The sequence below is a fragment of the Phyllostomus hastatus genome, unplaced genomic scaffold (assembly GCF_019186645.2).
Source record: "Phyllostomus hastatus isolate PE091 unplaced genomic scaffold, TTU_PhHast_1.1 phas_scaffold_78, whole genome shotgun sequence".
Lineage (NCBI taxonomy): Eukaryota > Metazoa > Chordata > Mammalia > Chiroptera > Phyllostomidae > Phyllostomus > Phyllostomus hastatus.
In genome coordinates, this window is record NW_025334041.1 from 98,732,804 (window position 1) to 98,750,926 (window position 18,123).

General features: G+C 47.7%; 2 protein-coding genes across 5 annotated transcripts in view; one reads left to right on the forward strand and one right to left on the reverse strand.

The window, feature by feature from the left end:
• RTN4 (reticulon 4) overlaps positions 1 to 4,496 on the forward strand; it is an 80,093-nt gene extending 75,597 nt beyond the window's left edge. For all 4 annotated transcript variants that reach the window (XM_045828178.1, XM_045828179.1, XM_045828180.1 and 1 more), the window contains 4 exons: positions 2,252 to 2,321; positions 2,804 to 2,850; positions 3,046 to 3,104; positions 3,493 to 4,496. In XM_045828178.1, the coding sequence (XP_045684134.1) occupies positions 2,252 to 2,321; positions 2,804 to 2,850; positions 3,046 to 3,104; positions 3,493 to 3,535 (219 nt within the window). In that variant the 3' untranslated portion in view covers positions 3,536 to 4,496. The remainder of the gene's footprint in view (positions 1 to 2,251; positions 2,322 to 2,803; positions 2,851 to 3,045; positions 3,105 to 3,492) is intronic.
• Positions 4,497 to 4,706: 210 nt separating this feature from the next.
• Positions 4,707 to 18,123, reverse strand: part of EML6 (EMAP like 6) — a 96,628-nt gene continuing 83,211 nt past the window's right edge. Inside the window, exons 24-33 of the mRNA XM_045827295.1 lie at positions 17,262 to 17,470; positions 16,362 to 16,519; positions 15,595 to 15,709; positions 13,471 to 13,659; positions 12,106 to 12,278; positions 11,516 to 11,678; positions 9,602 to 9,705; positions 8,786 to 8,939; positions 8,272 to 8,372; positions 4,707 to 6,585 (exon numbers count right to left, since the gene is read on the reverse strand). Coding sequence (XP_045683251.1) covers positions 6,561 to 6,585; positions 8,272 to 8,372; positions 8,786 to 8,939; positions 9,602 to 9,705; positions 11,516 to 11,678; positions 12,106 to 12,278; positions 13,471 to 13,659; positions 15,595 to 15,709; positions 16,362 to 16,519; positions 17,262 to 17,470 — 1,391 coding nt within the window. The 3' untranslated portion in view covers positions 4,707 to 6,560. The remainder of the gene's footprint in view (positions 6,586 to 8,271; positions 8,373 to 8,785; positions 8,940 to 9,601; positions 9,706 to 11,515; positions 11,679 to 12,105; positions 12,279 to 13,470; positions 13,660 to 15,594; positions 15,710 to 16,361; positions 16,520 to 17,261; positions 17,471 to 18,123) is intronic.

Consider the following 18,123-nt stretch of genomic DNA (forward strand, 5'->3'; position numbering starts at 1 on the left):
CGGGCCTGCAGCAGTCGCTGGCAGCAGTGGGGAGTCGGCTGGGCACCTCTTTGAGGAGGAGAAGGCCGTGTTTGCTGCCCCGGGCCTCCTCCCTCCCACCCGCCTCTCCCCGAGTTTATGTCACCTGCCTGGCCCCACATGCACTTGAGGCCTCTCTCCGCTCTCTTCTCTGCCTGTGGAGAGCCTGGTCTTTAGGAGTGTCCTCCAAGGGGCAAGTACAGGACACTTGAGCTCCTGGACAGACTAGGTGTTGGCGACTTGGGCTTCTCTCCACGTGGGTTTGGAGCGGGCCCTGGCAGTGACTTAGTGACCCAACTAGGACTTACTTTTGCTTGTGTGTGTTCGTATCTGAATTCGGTTACATAGGGTGTCTTTATTGCTAAAGCAGTTTCTTCTAAAATGGGAGAGGTGGACTCGTGTTCCCTTCAGATGTTAGATGGGGATGGATGAAAATAGCTCTGTTGCTCTGTAGCACACTTGCTCCAGCGCAGAAGTTATACTTAGTTCTGCAATGAGAGTCCGCAGAGCTGCGTGAGAGGGAAAGGCTTGCTGACTGGGGTTGGATTTCAGACCTTTACTAGTAGCCCCACAGCAGTTGCTAAGACAGGGGCAGCATTTAATTTTTGATTTTCAATGGACAGGTGTTAAAAATGCTTGAGTATGTTTGCTTAAACATTAATTAAACTCAGCTTTAGAGGTAGCTGGACTGTTGCTATTTGTTGAGCTGACAGTCGGTGGAGGAATCCAAAGTGTCTTCCTAACCTGTAGGAAGTAGGCTTACTCTCTGATGTGGACGAATGAAGAAAGACAGGGAGAAAGATACGCTTTAGATCAAAAGGGTGAGCAAACTGGCCCATGGCCTGTTTCGTAGAACTTGGGAACTAAGAATGGTTTCTACCCTTTTAAAGGATGATATTCAAAGCACACGTGACAGCCCTTGTGGCCCACACTCACGACCTTACTTGACAGAAGAAGCTCAGCAGTCCCTGCTTTGGGTCGTGGAGGTGCTGGCGCCTCTCTCCTTTCCATTCCCACCATGCTCCACGTACCTAAATAATCCCTGTAGATGGTGGCGTCGTGCTGCTGTGTTTGTTACCTACTAGTGAATAGTGCAGAGCGATTGCCAGGCACAGGAAGGCTTTTAATAAGAATAAGAAGCAAAGGAATTGCTGGTATGAGTATTTAATAAAATCCAGACTGACGGTGGTTATAAGTCTTCAAGAACTGCTTTGAAGTGTCATTGAGTCTTTGTACTATACGATGTCAACAAGTTTTAGAACTGGAAGAAAACATCAAAGTTCTCTTGCCCAGCCATTCATAAAGTATGGAGAGGAAATAAAGGACTTCTCCAAAGGAAATCACTCTTTGGAAGCACAGCCTTTCCCAGACAGCCGCACTCGACGAACAGGGGACAGTGAGATCTTCCCTCGGGCAGGTGACTGACCTCTCGTTTCTTCAGCGTCCACGTCTGCCGTAGTTGTAATGGTGCCTGCCTCCTAAAGTTGCCAGGAAAAGTGAGTGAGCTTCTGTTTGTAAAGCATCGAGAACAGTGCCTGGCACTAATATATAAGAACTATATTAGTGTTTGTTAAATAAATAAAGAAGGCAGCGGCTAAAGAAGCGTAATGGTCAATTTTAGTAACTGGTATAAAAGTGTGAGTCCTCATTCCCAGGGTTAACTGTGGCTGTGAAAACATTTGTCCCTGGGCAGACAGTGCCTCTGATCCTCACTAAAGTGCCAGGGGTGATATTTTTGGTACCTGAAACCTAGTCTCCTTGATAACAAGTACTCCCTGCCCCTTTGTTTACTGTTCACATGTCTACGATTTTAATGTCTGACTTACTCAGCTCCGGTAGACCTTCACTTAATTTGTTAGTACTTTAAAATCAGATTTAATGTGAATTCTCACAGCGCCTTTTCAGTCTTGCCATTTAAGCGCTAAATGCTGTATTAGAACTGGAGTTATTAAGTTGTACCTTTGGCATATTTTCTGATCTCAGAGAAAACAGAATCAACTATTTGCTTGAGAGTGAACTCCGGAGAAAATGAATCAAGTCTGTTGTTCTAATTAGGATTCTGAAATCCTAAATTGAGAGTGGTGACTTAGAAACGAAATATCTGTATTTTACCAAGTCCCCAAAGAATAATGCCTCTACCAGCTTGGCATTTAGGTGGGATGCTTTTATTTGAAAGCTTAATTAAGAAGCTTTACTTGAATTTTTTTAATAGGCTAACATTATTTTCTTACAGTTTGCAGTGTTGATGTGGGTATTTACCTACGTCGGTGCCTTGTTCAATGGCCTGACACTACTGATTTTGGGTAAGTCCACAAACACATTGGGATGGAGAATTGTGTGCAAGGAGCTTAGAGATTTTATTGGGGAATGTGTTTATATATTGTAGGAAAAATAGAGACGTATTTAAGGTTGTGATCTCTTTAAATAAATTGCTGATGCTGTTTATTGAAGTGCTACTTTATGTTCCTGAAGACTGCTCCAACTAACAGTGATAAACTGGAGTGAGGGTTGCCTTATATGACAGTACGATCATAAATCTACCTAACCAGGTAGTACCCGTGTTTTAGAAGCCAGGAATGGTTCTTGCAGCCTCCCTTGGTCACTTCTTTGCTCTGGAGTGGCTCCCCACCACACCAGCAGGTGCATCCAGGAGACCCTGTGTATTTTTCCGTCATTAGGAACACTGCCTGACTAGCTTAAGAGTGTTTCTAGTTTGAGGACTTTGTAGTGTTTGTTCCCTCAGTCACACCAGTCTGTTGTAAAGGTTGTGTGTTTCCTTTTTCAGCTCTGATTTCACTCTTCAGCGTTCCTGTTATTTATGAACGGCATCAGGTAATTCCTTAACTGCAGATTTCAGAATACAGAGCTCACTTTATTATGTGGAACTTGGACATGTATCAATGCCAGTTCCAAAGTCTTAAAAAGTGGTGGTTTCTTTCACCTTTCATTTATTGGGTCATAGTGATGGCCAATGAGATTCTTTAGCAATGTTAATTTTCTAATAACTTCTTTATACTTCTCTTTCAGGCACAGATAGATTATTATCTAGGACTTGCAAATAAGAATGTCAAAGATGCTATGGCTAAGTAAGTATTTAAAATCTGCAACTTTTTTTTAACTCAGAATAAGGCGTACTAGACTTTGAGAACAGTGCAGTATTTTCATCTTTCAGGCATAGCAACTATAGCAAATCAGACCTAAAGCGTGATACGATTGCCAGAAGATTTTTTTTCTAACATTTGGGTAATTTATTTCTATGTTTACTGTTTTTAAGGCTTTGTTTAAAACTAACTCATGAGGCCACGGTAGCAAAATTATAGCTTGTAACTTGATGTTTAGGATTTCATTTCTTACATACGCTGAGTGCCATACAAGTAGTTCTTGAAGGATAGCATTTTAAGAAGCAGAAAACAAGATACTTCAGATTTAAAATTCTTTACATTGACCTTTTCCTCCCCCTCTTTCCATTTGCAGAATCCAAGCAAAAATCCCTGGATTGAAGCGCAAAAATGAGTGAAAAAAAGTCTGAAATAATTAACAGTAGGAGTTTATCTTTAAAGGGGGTCTTCATGTGATTTCATGGGGGAGGGTCAGGGAAGAATGACACCTGGACAATGCAGTGCAGCTTCGCAGATCTTCATTTTTAGGGCACGGTGTCCGAGGGGGACGTGCCTGTCCGGACTGCCGTGTGCTCTTCACCTTAAGTATTGTAAGCTGCTATGTGTGGATTTGAACCATAATCATACTTGTTTTTCCTATAAGAGGCACTGGTGAATAAAACAAGATCTGAGAAAGCTGTGTATCATACTTTGTTTCAGGTAGTCTTGCTGTATTTTGGGAATTACAGAGACAGTGGGGATGAAAAAAAAAATAACCCTTTTCACAGTTTGTGCGCTGTGTATGGTCTGTGTAGAGTGATTCAGATTTTCTGAAATGAAATGTTTAGACGAGATCATACCACTAAAGCAGGAGTGAAAAGGCCTGCCTTTCTGGTATGTTCTAGGTGTATTGTGAATTTTACTGTTATATTAATTGCCAATATAAGTAAATATAGATTATATATATATCTATATATAGTGTTTTACAAAGCTTAGACCTTTACTTTCCAGCTTCCCCACAGTGCTTGAGCGTTCAGAGTCATTGGTTATATGTGTGTAGTTTCAAATACATGAGCAGAAAAAAAATATATTTCTAGGAGCACTACCATCTGTTTCCAACATGAAATGATGCCATGCATATAGGACTCACCATTTAAACTTCATGCACAGACTCACCGTAGTTAATTTTGTCACAAACTCTGAATCTGTGGACTGAATCTAATGCTTCCAAAAATGTTGTTTGCAAATATCAAACATTGTTATGCAAGAAATTATAAAATGAAGATTTATACAATTGTGGTTTAAGCTGTACTGAACTAAATCTGTGGAATGCATTGTGAACTGTAAAAGCAAAGTATCAATAAAGCTTATAGACTTAAACTATGCTTGGTATTTTGGTTTCATGGGACTGTAGCAGATTAAAAGTACATACAAAGCAGGTATAGACTTTGCTTCAACCAGTGAATGATTTTTAGAAAGGTTTTCAGCTCCTGTGCAGCTGTGTTTACTTTGAAAACAAACGAATGTTTACATAAATTTACTTGACGCATACCAAAATGTTTAAATTATGTATTTTTATACTTTGATCATTGAAAATAAATTCATGCACCAATATTTTAACATAGAATACAGTGCAGGATTTATGAACATACATAAAATCATACCATATAAATATTTACTAAGATTTAAGAAGTTTTCTTGACACAGACACTATTGCTCTTTAAATACAGTTGTACATATCATTGATCAATTTATTGTTCTTCCACATGGTTAGTTCAATGCAAGATTCAGTCAGTATGGAAGGTCAGTGGTACAATATAGGCAGATGTGGTTATCACTCGGCGTCACCAGTCACGTGGTTACAGAAAACAAGTAGGACTGCGAAAGGACTAACTGTGGGCCCAACAACCTATCAGTGGGTTAATGTAAGGCATTAATAAACCAGCATATAAAAAGAGCTTAATGAATGATCTAATCCCGTTAGAATGCTGAAGCACTTCTGTGGTAAATGTTAATCTAATTGAAAATGCTTCACTTCACCTTTTCCCTAAACTGACAGCTAGCCAGTAAGTCAAGATCCAAAATCAGTCCGCCGACGGAAGGACTCGGTGGCGCGCCTGTGCGCGCATGGTCCCCAGGCCCGCCTGCAGAGAGCGCCGTTGGCCCCGCCTGCCCGTGGCTGGCCGAGTGGAAAGTGCCATTGCGGTGGTTTGACGCTGTCTTCTGGTTAATGCTGTCCAAGTCACATCTGCTACCAACCAACTCTGAGGAGCTCCAAGTTAGACTATTCTGTTTTGTAATCTTGATTTATCAAATATTGCTTGGGTTTAGGAATTTGTTCTGCAGAGAATTTTTTTTTAATCCACACTTGACCATATAGTTAGTTCAGAAGCAAATCAGTGGTGTGTCCAGTCAATCTCACTCTGGGAGGGTGAAAACCCAGTCAGCCTCAGGTTACCTCATTCATTACTGTGTTAGATTTAACAAGATAAATCAGCTTGTCTTCCTGGAACTGGTTTTTTTCCTTCTGTGGTAGAGATTTGTTTTTATTTGAATTCTATTTTGGATTTTGTGGGTTTGGCACTAAACATAATGAAAACTCATTCTATTCCTTCCCTACCTCCTGAGTGTCTTTGTTGCTCACCTTCCTACAGCCACTATTTCCCAAGCAGGTAACTGATGTCCTTCCTTTGGGAAGCCTTGACATAAACACACGACACAGGTGACAGACCGGGAATCTGCTAAGGGTCCTGTAGCCCTCCTCGGTTTCGAAGTTTTAGCACCTTATGTAGAAAGGAGATAATTTGTGGGAGGTGAGACGGCAGCCCACACAACTGGAAACTTTCAAAGGCACTTAATGGATATAAAACTCTGCAAACAAAACGTTAAAAAATTAAGTTTCTCAACTTGTTTATACATGGCTCATTTGGTTTTGAAAGCTAAACGTGGAAAACAGAGGCTATCAGTAGTTCTAGGACTTGGGTGCTTCTAACTCAAGCTGTTTTGTTCAACTTATTTGTAAAAATGAACAGTTTGAAAGTATATAGAAACATAATAGCAAAACATCTTTTGTAAAAGTTTTGATGCAAATTAAAAGCTACATATTGGTTAGGGTAAATGAGGCTTTAAATTTTGTCAGTGGGCTACATTATCAGGATTTTTTTTTCTTTTTTGTCAGTGTTGTTAGTACGTATAGTTTTTAGTCTCAGGAACAGAGGCAAGCAGTCTTAACATCTGAGAACTGACCTTCCTTCTTGGCATCACAGTTTTGGAGATCCCCAAGTCTGGGCGCAGTCTTACCGCTTTGCTAGCACGCGGAGCTTGTGCGGCCTGCAGCATTGGAGGCGTTTCCAGCAGCTGGTGGCGAGGAGGTGGCTCACACCGCCTCTGCAGTTGCCGGGTGGGAGCAGCAGCAGCAGCAATAAAGTGAGAGGTTTCTGGCATTTATAGACATCGCCACACAAACACACTGGAAAGGCAGATCAAACGGTCCTTTTACAGGGCTGGACTCTTATTTCTATCACGTGACAAAGCACAATCCTGCAAGTGCTCCAGTCAAGCTCTGGTGATGCAGTGAACATGTCCATGTCAATTAAAAAAAAAAAGGCAAACCAGAAATCTTGCTACCAATTAAAGATCTACTGTTTTTTTATCTTTAAAGGTTTATTGTTTTTTGTTTTGTTTGGCTCTTTCAGCAGCCGGAGTCTCTATGCTCAGTGTGAGGACTTTTGGCAAATTGACTTCACACTATCTCTCTTGTTAGCACTGAAAAGGTTTTATCAGCTCCACTTGAGCAGCAGAGCCCTTCCTAGTGAAGGGATCAGAGCCAGGGATCACAGTGTGCTCCCAGGGCCACAAAGGCCTGGGGGCCCAGCATGTTAAAGGCCACTTCTAAGCCTTTTGTTGCAATCAAAAGTCACCTGCATCTGCTGCACCAAGGTGACTGGTTTACTCTCATCTCTCATTGCTGGCTTGTGTACAGTTTGGCTGGTGCTGTCCTGAATGGATGTTCACACTCCACGGGGAGCTGCTCTCGGTCCTATCTCAAGGGCTCTAAGTGCTGGCAGCAGCTGGCACTGGAGATGGGTGCTCACAGGCAGGCCATCAGGCATCCTCTGGGGCCACCTTCTACACAATGCTTTTCGGTAGGAAGTGGGTTGACATTCTCTGCAGTGCCTTTTCCACAGCCTCACATAGACCACATAAACATCTGGAATGCATGCATTTCTTCTCCACCCTCTGCCCCCAAGAGTATTGGTTGGACTGAACAGAAACCAGTGTTCACGTTGCATTAAAGCTCTTCAACTACATGTGGAGAAGCCGAGTGACTTAGAATGAGCTTGTCCTGTCCCCCCACACCCTACACAGGCGGAGTGTGGGGGAACAGAAGAAAGCTGCCTTGGAAATGCTGAAGGGGCCAATGTCACCTCTAGAGCTAGTAGGGGGCTTCCAAAATCACTCTGAGACCAGTTGCACCTCGCAAAGCAATGCACCCATTTTGCACTGAACAGTGGTTAAGGTCAAAAGCAGCCCTGGCTTAGGAGTCCAAGTAAACTGGTTGAGGTTCTGCTCCTAACTTGCACTGGGCCTAATGGCCTCTCCCCTCAACTGGTCTCTTAGGTAAAATTGGGCAACACTTGCCATGCTTGTTTCCCAGGAGGCTGAGGCTCAATACTACTATTTTTTAAACCTCTTTTGGTTGTGGATTAATCACCGATCTTAAGAATTCTGGTGATCAGTTGGAAGTTAAGAGGATCAAGGACATTGTAACCTGATGGTCCGGAATGGCACTATGGCTTGTCCAGGAGCTCCTACTGAAGTGGGCCGTCTTGGGTCTCCCCCACCTGTCCCTCCACCCAACAAGGCTTGGAGTGGCTATCGCATGCCCTGGGCTTCTCACCAATCCCAAGACAGTCCTCGTGGAGACACAGTCCTGTCAAAACGTGGGTTGGAAGTCACCAGACACTAAATACCTTAAACTGGGAAGGACCTTGTCTTCCTTAGGACTCATGGGATTTCCTGTTCACTGTCCTCCTCACCACCTCCCCATACCCCTGGGAGAGCCTGACCCACCAGACTCTTGGGGGGTGGTCAGTGTGGAGGGGCAGTGGAGACCAGGCCTGGGGCGGAACAGCCAGACTAATCAGGTCAGTACCTGCAGTCGTCTCCTCCGGTGCTGACCACATACTTGTCATCGTGCGAGAAACGGATGTTCGTCACGTGAGCCGAGTGCCCGAAGTAACGTTTGTGTTTGGCCTGTGAGCAAAAGTGAACGGAGACAGCTGAGAGACCCTGCTCCTCCCAGGAACCGCGGGCCCCTTTCCCTGAAGGACACAGGTCCCCGCTTGCCAGAACCTCCTTCACTCAAGATTCCCACTTGGTCTGAAATCTCCTTTAGCCAGCCTTTCACTGGCTGTCCTCTCCGACTTGCCCCAGTTACAGCCACTTTGTCCACCCCGCATCGTCCCTTCTCCCGGCTTCCAGGACTCCCCCTCCAGAGGGAGGGAGATGAAAAGGTTAGGGGCTGCCAAATTTCCAGAGGGCTGGAACAAGATTCCTCATGTTCTAGGTTCTAGATGGCTGTCCAGGTGTGGCCGCCATCTCTGGCACAGTGCCGAAAACCCAGAGCGTGGGGGCAGTGTGGGGAGGTTCCTCTAAGGAAGACTCACAAATTTTTCTGTGCATGGAAAATCAAAGAGCTTCACCAGCCCAAAGTCATCTCCCGTGACAATGTTCAGGCCAGCGTGGGTCACACACGCGCAGTTAACATCAGCCTTGTCTGCATTTCTCGGCCAGATGCCAATGACCTCGTCTCCCAGAATGCTGTTCCAACAGGAAGAGGTGTTAGGAGGAGATCTGTGAGAACCTTCTTGCAGTCAGACGTCCTCTCTCAGGGGTACGTCCTCTCTCAGGAGTACGAGGGTTATTTTACGCCACGACAGTATGGCTGTGTGGCCCTTCTGGCCCCTCTACATTTGCCCCAGCTCTTCTTGTCCTCTGCCCGGGTCCCTTTCACCCTCAAAAGAAAAGCTACCTCCACCTCTGATTCTCCCCCACCTCCCTAGAGTCCTGAGTATGTGTGAGAGGAGTGGGGCTCCTTCAGGCTCACAGGACGACGGTCTCTTCCCTCACGTTGGCAAGGCACTGTTCCTTATCCGGCTAACTGGTAGTCCCAGCCCTCCCACGCCTCCCGGTGATCACGAGGGCTTGGTCAGGGGCTGGGAGATGGTTTCCCTTTGCTGGCTGGATGGGTGTGGGGACTTGTAGGGTTGATTACACAAAAAGAGGGACTTTGCATCTCAAGGCCCAGGTCAGATGGAATCCAGTGGCCCAAACTGGTACCAAGAAGCCTTCTGCCCCCACCTCCAAAGAACACAGCTCTATCTCGCTTCTTCAGACCCAGCTACCCACAGACGTGCAGGCTGAGCCTGGGACAAGAGACTCCCTTGGGGCCTTTTCCTCAGAAAGGGTTTTCCTCCAGTCACCTTGTCCAGGAGGCCCAGGTGATCTTCTCAATGACCATGGCTTCGGTTACCTGCTTCCCCAGGGGCACCTCATGCACCTGGCGCTTGTAGGCTCCCGTCGACACCTGCACAGTGGAAGGAAACCATGTCCGTCCACCCTTTCCCCCGGCCCGCCGGGCTCCCTTTTCGGGGGCTGTTCCCCAGAACGCTGGCCCAGCCTATGCAGCCGCAGGGCTTTTCTCTAAAACCCAAGTTCAACTGCAGGCTACAAGCTTGTGGTCAGCCCACTTGAAGTCCACATGAGCAGGGCGTTTTTCCACCCATTTTCTCACTATTTTGCAAAGGCCTGCGGCAGTGTTTCAGGGCTGGCTCCTGACTAGCAGCATCAGAATCATCTGGAAACCTGTTAGAAACACACTGCCGGGCCCGCCCAGACCTACCAAGTCAAACCCTCTGAGGGTGGGGCCTGGCAGCCTGCTTGTAACACAGCCCCCAGGTCCCGCTGCTGCTCACTCGGCTTTGGGATCCCGGTTCTCAGAGAACCGAGGTCCTCTGGTCAGAAGTCAGGCCGGTTTCCTCAGGGACAGCAGCTGCTGCAGAGGACTGCTGAAGTCCCTGGGGCCTGAGCCTTGCTTCTCTGGGATCTTCGTTGGCAGTGGTCCCCAACCTTTTTGGCACCAGGGACCAGTTTCGTGGAAGACAATTTTTCCATGGACGGGGGTGGGGTGGAGTGGATGGGGAAGATGGGAGGCGGAGCTCGGGCAGTAATGTGAGTGAGCAGCCACTGCTCACCTCCTGCTCCGAGGCCGGTTCCTAATGGGCCACAGACTGATACTGGTCTGCGGCTTGGGGGTTGGGGACCCCTGTTCTAGGAGGACCTGGCCATTTTCCAGAAAATGGCTGCCACCTACATCTCAGCGCCCCCGGCCCTGCAGGTGCCTGTAGCCCAGCCTCCTGACATGTTCCTGCTGCTGGTGGAATGCGTGGAGATCTGTCTCACCTCAGGGCCTTCCCACAGATGGCGTGGACCCGTGTTCCCAGCCCGCTGTTTGGCTGACTCCTACACATCTACAGACCTCAGCTTAAATACCACTTAGGCAGAAGGGAAGGGAAGGGAATCTAAATTCAGCCCCTGCCGAATGCTCCCACAGCACCCTGCACCGGTCCTTCTCAGCGCGTGATCACATTTGTACTTCCATGTATATTTTGTGATTATCTGGTTATTGCTTGTCTTCTCCGTGACAAGGCAAACTCCAGGAGAGCAGACAGCGGGACCCTTTTGTCCATCCAAAAGCCTGCCACAGTGCTGGGTTTTGAAATATCTGATGAATGAACATGTCCTCTCTCCCTTCACATGAATATCCAAAGCCAGGTCAGCTCACAAATGCATTATATTTGTTCAGAGTGCTCGAGAAACTGTCCTGTCTTCAGCTATAACTTCCAAGGGTGGGACCCCTCTCTGCCCCACCCCACTCATCAGTTCCCCTGGGATCCACTGCAGAGCTCTCCCTCCAGGCGCACTAGCTGGAGTCCAGGTCCCTGGTGTGGAGGGGCCAACCAAGGAGGGTTTGGGATGAACACGAATGAGTGTGCGAAGTGACACTGGTTTACAGGTGCAGCCCCTGAGAACTAGGAAGTGGGAAGCTTTGGAGGCGAGGTGAGAGCAGAATTACGGACAGTTAGGGCTTGTGTTTCCTGCTTCTCTTACTGGAGAAAAACTCTACTAGTTTAGATTCTATTTCTTCAACCTGCTGAAATTCGGTAAGCCTCTGTTTCTTCATTTATAAAACAGGAAAGGCAAGAGTACCCAAAGGGGTTCCTGTGCAGAGTAAATTAGCATCCTGGTGGGAACACAAGGAAGCACTCGATTAATACGAACCATTGTTATTATTACTATTACTGGTTGCCCCAGATACCGGTGAAGCTGACGCATACCTGAATGTATCTGCCATCCGCAGAAAAATCCATCTGAATGACAAAGCTGGGGATGTCTTTGCAGTAGCCGATGCGATTCAGGCTCGTGCCCTGAGTGAGGTCATAGAAGTCAACTGCATGCTCGGAAGAACCAACGGCTAAGAGTCTGCTGTCCGGGCTGATTCTAGAGAAAGCAACCCAAGAGCACGGTCACTGGAGGGCTGGCCAGGCCCGAGGGTGGCTCAGGGACGGGCCGCCCAGGCTCAGAGGCCGTGAGACCTCACTTCTAACTCCCATGTGGTTAGCTTCTCCTACATTCTACGGGACTCGACAATTTCTCTGGATCAAATCCCAAGGAAGTGAGAAAACACATGTACACAGCCTTTTGTAGAAGGGCATTTTACAAGAACTTTTCGCCACACTGCTGTGGAAACCTGTATAGGCGTGTCTGAGAATTGATGTGTGAGAGGGTCTCCTTTCTTAGTTGGCTCACTGAAAGGGGCCTTCTTACAACTGAGTTTCTCGTCCCAGCTGTGGCCCTTCTGAAATGGGAACCCCCAGGAAGGGGAACGCCCACCTCTCTTCTCCTGCCTGGACCACCTGCTGTGTACCTGATATCTTGGAGAGCAGATTTCCGATCTCGTTTCTTCCCCCAAACTTTCAGGCTGTTCACCAGCAAGATGACAAACTCTCCATTCTTCATGCCGATGGCTACCATCTCCCCGTCAGGGCTGTAGGCCGCACACCTGGCTGCATGGCCCAGGTTCACCTTGTTGAGCAGCTTCTACGTTGATACAAAATAGTACCACCTGAGCCCTGGCTACCTCGGCCGGTCTCCAGGGGAACTCCTGCCCCCAGGCCAGAGCAGCCACGCGGTTGGCCTCCAAAAGTGCTGGCTTCTAGCTACTATCTCTGAGTAGCAGGGGGCAGTAGGTTTTAATTAGAGCAGCTTGAGAGACTACATGTTTTAGGGCAGGAGTTCAAAGTCTTCGGTAAATGGTTTGGAAGTACATATTTTAGGCTTTGGCGTCCATATGGTCTCTTGCAATAGGCAGCAGGCCCACCTCGACCCTCCAGCCATAGGTTGCTGATCTATTATTTATTGTGCAGGTGAAAGAGTTTGCGTTTCAGCAACTGTTAGATCAAATCCTGGCTCTCGCTGCATGTGTCTGGGTAAGTTATGAAATACTTCCTCACCTTCCCATTTGAGAAACAAGCCATAGTAATATTGGCCTTGCCAGGCTGCCGAAAGCATTAACACGAGCGTACACGACGCATCTGGCGTGTGGTAGGGATTCAGGGAAGGACAGCCGCCGGGAACAACCACCACCACCGTCGGTGGGAACTGGCGTGAGTGTAATAACCACACTCAGGCTGTTGCCTCTCCGTTCTCTGATGTGCACTGAAAACGGGACTCAAACATTTACTAGTCATTCGGGGATGAAACCGAGTATCTTAATTCTTAGGAACTTAAGTACTTGTTTTAATATTAGACAAGGTTTGGAAATAATCTTTTTCTTTCCCCTAGAATGGTCCTTGCTATTTTAGATTTTTACTCCAGATGAGTTTTTAAAGTTATTTTTTGATATTTTAAATTGCTTTTCCAAATTCTACGAGAAGCTTTGTTGGGATTTTGATTGCTATGTTCCATTTGGGGACATCTGACATTTTAAATCATTTTTAGTCTTCCTGTACAGAGAAGATGATTTCTCTCTCTTTAGGTTTTGGGTTTTTTGGGGTTTTTTTTTGACGATTGAATAATCATTCTCACATACAGTATTCCAGCTATAAATATTTGTAGACAGATAGACTGGGGGTGTGTAAATGCTTCTTCTTTCCTTAGGCTAACTTAATTACTGACCTGTGCTGATCTCTTGTTCAGCTCCCCCCATGCATCGTCGCCCAACCTGATCTCTCCTCACTGCTCTGTGAGGCCCACACGTGGGCCCAGGAGCCTGGCAGAGAGGGCCGCTCACCTTGTCGGCCAGGTCCCAGATGCGGGCTGTGCCGTCGTTGCTGGCAGAGATAAAGATGTCCTTGGTGGGGTGTGTGGCCAGACCCCAGATCTCTCCTTCCATGTGTCCATCAATCAGGATGTTGGAAGCGGCATTTTTTTCACCAACTTCAATTATTTCTCCATCTTTGGTCCCCACTAAAATTTTTCCCTGTTTCAATCAAAATACTGTTAGACAAAGGACAAGCACTGTGTCATCCCACCCACGTGAACTGCCTGGTGTAGTCAGGCGCATGGGCCTGGCAGGGTGGTGGCTGCCTCGGCTGGCGGGCAGGCGGACTCACTGTTTCATGGGTAGCGTTTGGGTTCTGCACCATGAAACAAGTTCTGTGAGGTGACGGGGACACAAGAAGGTGACTGTGCGTGACGCCATGAAATTGTACTTAAATATGATTAAAATGGTAAATTCTACGTTACCTATGTTTTGCCACAGTCTAAAATAATTTAAAACAAAGCACTATTAGAACAGCCTGGGAACGTGTCCTCACTGGCCCTGGTGTTACAACAGGAAGAGCAGAGAGGTGCTTTGTCTTTAACCACTGAGCCGCTTTTCCTGGAGCAGCCTCCTTCCACTTTCTCACTTCGCCTCTGCTCCATCGGCCACCCTGGGTGAGAGCTTTGCACTGAATTCTCCATCACCAGTCCCTGCTAGAACATTCCAGGGACTGCAGGCTCACGACCGAGCAGGGCAGCCAGTTTCTGCTCTGGGACAGCTCACACTCCTCCTGAGTCCTTCCTGATACTGAACAAAAGTCTGTCTCGGGATGCCTTCCAGGCCCCGGGGCCAGTCCTGCCTCCACATCGCACATACCTAACTCCCCTTCCAGATGATTGACAGTTACCTCTTTTATCACAAAACCCCCAGTTGCAACTTGTGTGGACTACAAAGTTTGCCTTTTTCTTATGGAGACCATCTAGAAAGCAATTCTTTGACTCATATCAATTAAAAAATGTAAATGCAAGGCGCTTATATTATTAAATAGGGATTTGTTTTCAAGTGCATTAGAATCTCCTGGGCCGGGGAGAGGTTAAAAAAAGAAGAGAAGGGAAAAACAGAGAACATGTCCTGTAGATTCTGATCTGCCAGCTGTGGGTGGGAGCCTGGGCAGCCACATTTTCTAAAAAGAGTCCACAGTTGTTTCTGATATTCAGCCAAGGTACGCCTTGAAAACCAGTGACTCTCAATCATTTTGGTGGCCCTTACTCTCCCCCTCACTGACTGTATAACTTTGAGCATGGGGAAGTTATTTAATATCTCTGTGCCAGTAATAATATTATCTGTAATAACAGGAGCTTCCCTCTGAACGTGGCTGTGTGCCAGGCATGACGAAAGGTGCTGTGCATGTATAATGCATGCGATCCTCATAATAACCGTAGGCTGGACACAGAAGGTTTTAGTAGCACACAAGTCACAGGCGCAGTTCTGCTGAGCAAGTCACTGCTTGCACCCAGGTCTGCCTGACTCTGCTACGCTACCTCCCCAGCACAGTACACATCACTCCCAGGAGCCTTGTGTTAAGGGCTCAGGACCCCAGCACAGGGAAGTGCCTAGCTGGCGTGGAAAATGGCATCAATGGAGCCATTTCACAGTGGAGTTGGAGCTGCCATGCCAGAGCAACGACCTTGCTTGTCCTGTTCTTTGGTTGCACTTTGCTTGGGCAAGACCTTTGGACTAAACTAAATAAAACCAACATTGTTTTATAAACAATTGCTTGTAAAGCCAGCAGGAAAGTGAATATTCTCACCACAAGGACGTGATTCTGGACTTGCAACCTGATGACAGAATCAGTTACGAATCATGAATAGCCAAGAGTAGCTCACCAGTAGGAATTCTTTCTTCTTTTCATGTAATTATTCCTTCTCTTTTCTCATAAAACACCTTGCTTTTGCCCTGTAATCAGGACACTATTTGGGTTTTGCCTCAATGAGTGCTCCCCAAATTGCAATTTCTTTGATCCCAAATAAACATTGGTTGCTTTTCATTGCAACTTTTTGACTTTAGGTTGACACTTGGGAGGGTCTGGACTAAGTCCCACGGGGACCCCTCCCCCGCCCGGCCTGGCCGAGGGCAGACGGCCGCACTCACTTTGCCGCGGCACACGGAGCGCACGCACTCCACCAGCTGCCCCGTCTCCAGCTGGAAGGCCCGGCAGCGCTTCATCTCCTGGTCCCACAGCTTCACGGCACCTCCCTCTTTGGTCCTGGAACAGATCAAGAGGAACGTGGCATGCCAGCCCTCGTCCTCAGACCCCCACGGCCTCCACTGCCCTCTCTCCCTGTCATCTCACTGAGGTCCCAGGCGCCAGGGCCCAGCAGGACTGACCCTCCAGGCTGGCCCCTTTCAAAGAGCCTGCCAATGTGCCGTCACAACCCCTTGAACTTGCAGATGTCCTAGAATGCCTTGAAATACCATTACATGGAAGGAAAGAGAATTGTAATCTAGAAAATCAAGTTTTTTATTAGGTCCAACACAAAGAGAAATGTTTCTCCTGTTTCTCTGCTTCGTTTTCACAACTTCCCCATCCCCAGGGGAACTTCTCTATCCTGCTCTCACTTCTCCCTCGCCTCTTCCCCCACAGAGCTGTGGGGGGCAATGCTTCACGAACAGCAGAGTCGCTCATGTCTGTTCACGGTACCACTCCGGTTTCTGAACTGCCATCAAATGCCCTCTCTCCTCTGACTCCTACTTCTGAAGGCTTTACCTTAGGGTCCTCTAGGAGAAATGGCAGACTGATCTCCCTGGTGCAGAAAAAGATCATGAAAATCTGCATGTTCTCCAAGTTGTAAATGTTTCTGTCAGTTTCACCCCAAACAAAACAGAAAGACACTTGTTTCCAGAGGAGCTGCACTTACGGCCGCTCCTTCCCTCCGGTCACGATGAGTCCGTCCCGCAGGGTCGTGTACATGGTGAAGACGGGGCCCGTGTGGGCCTTGGCCACCAGCCGGATGAGGAAGTGGTCCTTCCACACATAGACGTCCCCGTTGATGGCACCCGTGAAAGTGAGGTTGTTCTGTAAACAAAGGGACACCTTCCCAGACACTCGCTCCCCTGTTGAGGACCCCGCACTGGAGAAGTGGAAATGTGCACTCATGCTGACCTGTGCTAAGCAAAGGCGAAAGAATTTGCAAAGAGCCACAAACGGTATATGATAGATCACCTGGTTTTGAAATTCAGTCTGTTGAATTACTTTGTGGCTTTTCACTACCCCACTGAACAGAGCTCTGTCTCAAGCGAACTTCCATTCTGAGATCGAGCCCCAGGGGGCTGGATGGGAGGGGAGGGACTCCATCTCAGGGACATCTGAGGGACACTTCCTGGGGCTCATCTAGGAGGTGGGCACCTCACAGCTGGAGGGCCATGAAGAGTGGACTGTGTTCCAAAATGTCCCTGGGGGATCTTGCCAGTTGGCTGAGGGCCCCTGCAGCCCATTTGCAGATGTCGGTTGGGGGGAATTTGTGGCACACAGGGCGGAAGAGAAGAGGGAAGCTATGTCACAGTGGGAATGATCCCCACCTCTGTGGCTCACTCAGGCCTTCCAAGTCAGCTGGCCTCCAGCATAGTGAACCTTCTGCCCTGAGTGGGAACTACCTTTTCTAACATTTTGGGAACAGTGATTGCAAAACAGCCAATAAAGCTGACAATGTGAAAATGGCTTTCTTGTTTGCAGCTTCTCAGCCATCCCCCCACCACCCGCCTCCCCCAGCGCCCAGGGGCTCCGGACCCCCTCTCAGGAAGCCTCTGCTGGCACTCACAGCACCGAAGGCCACGGACAGCATCGTCTGCATCTTGGCAGCCTCCATGGACCCGATGACCCCTTTCTTGTAAAGGAGGGCACTGCCCGCCAGGGTCCAGAATTTCATATGTTTGACTCCAACAGACACAAACTGTGTGTCTGAATCAGGGCGAAATTCCACCACAAATATGCGCTCCAGGTGACCCCCTCGGCTGGCAACCTTGGCACCTGTGTGGATGACAGAGTCCAGTGAGGTGGCCCTCGGGAGCCCCTGGGGCCAGGCACACAGCTCCATCCCAGCAAGCCCAGGGCACGCTCCGGAGTTCTCTCCTGTGACAGCACCCTGCTCCCCCAGGCTGCTGCCGAGGTGGGAAAGAGGGTCTGTGTCCGGGAAAATTTCCAGGACTGCAGGTGCTGCCAACACAATCCGACTCCACTGCACCCCACCCCTCAAGCTGCACCTAGGCACCGGTGGACACAACAGGAAAGGAGAGCCTGGGAGAAGAAAGCTTCCAGATTAGAGAAAAGGGCAAAATGACCAAGGGCATCCCCACCCCCCACGTCACACAAGACCCACCCACACGGGATGATGAACGCCCCCCATGTCACTGGGGACTCATTCTCTGTGTTTACTTTCTTCTTAAATAAAGGTTCTCAAACCCCCTTTTCTTTTATGGTTTTGAGGTTTAAATTCCTTACCTTTTACATTTAATTACTAGTTTTTTCCTCAGCTCAGTTACAGTTTTTACTTGTCTCTTGAGTTCTTTTTTCTCCTGAGTTTTACTGAACCTTTGTCTCAATCAAATCCCAATTCCGCCATTTATTTGTAGCACAGCTTTGCACAAGCTGTTTAACCTCTCTGTGCCTCAGTTTCCTCATCT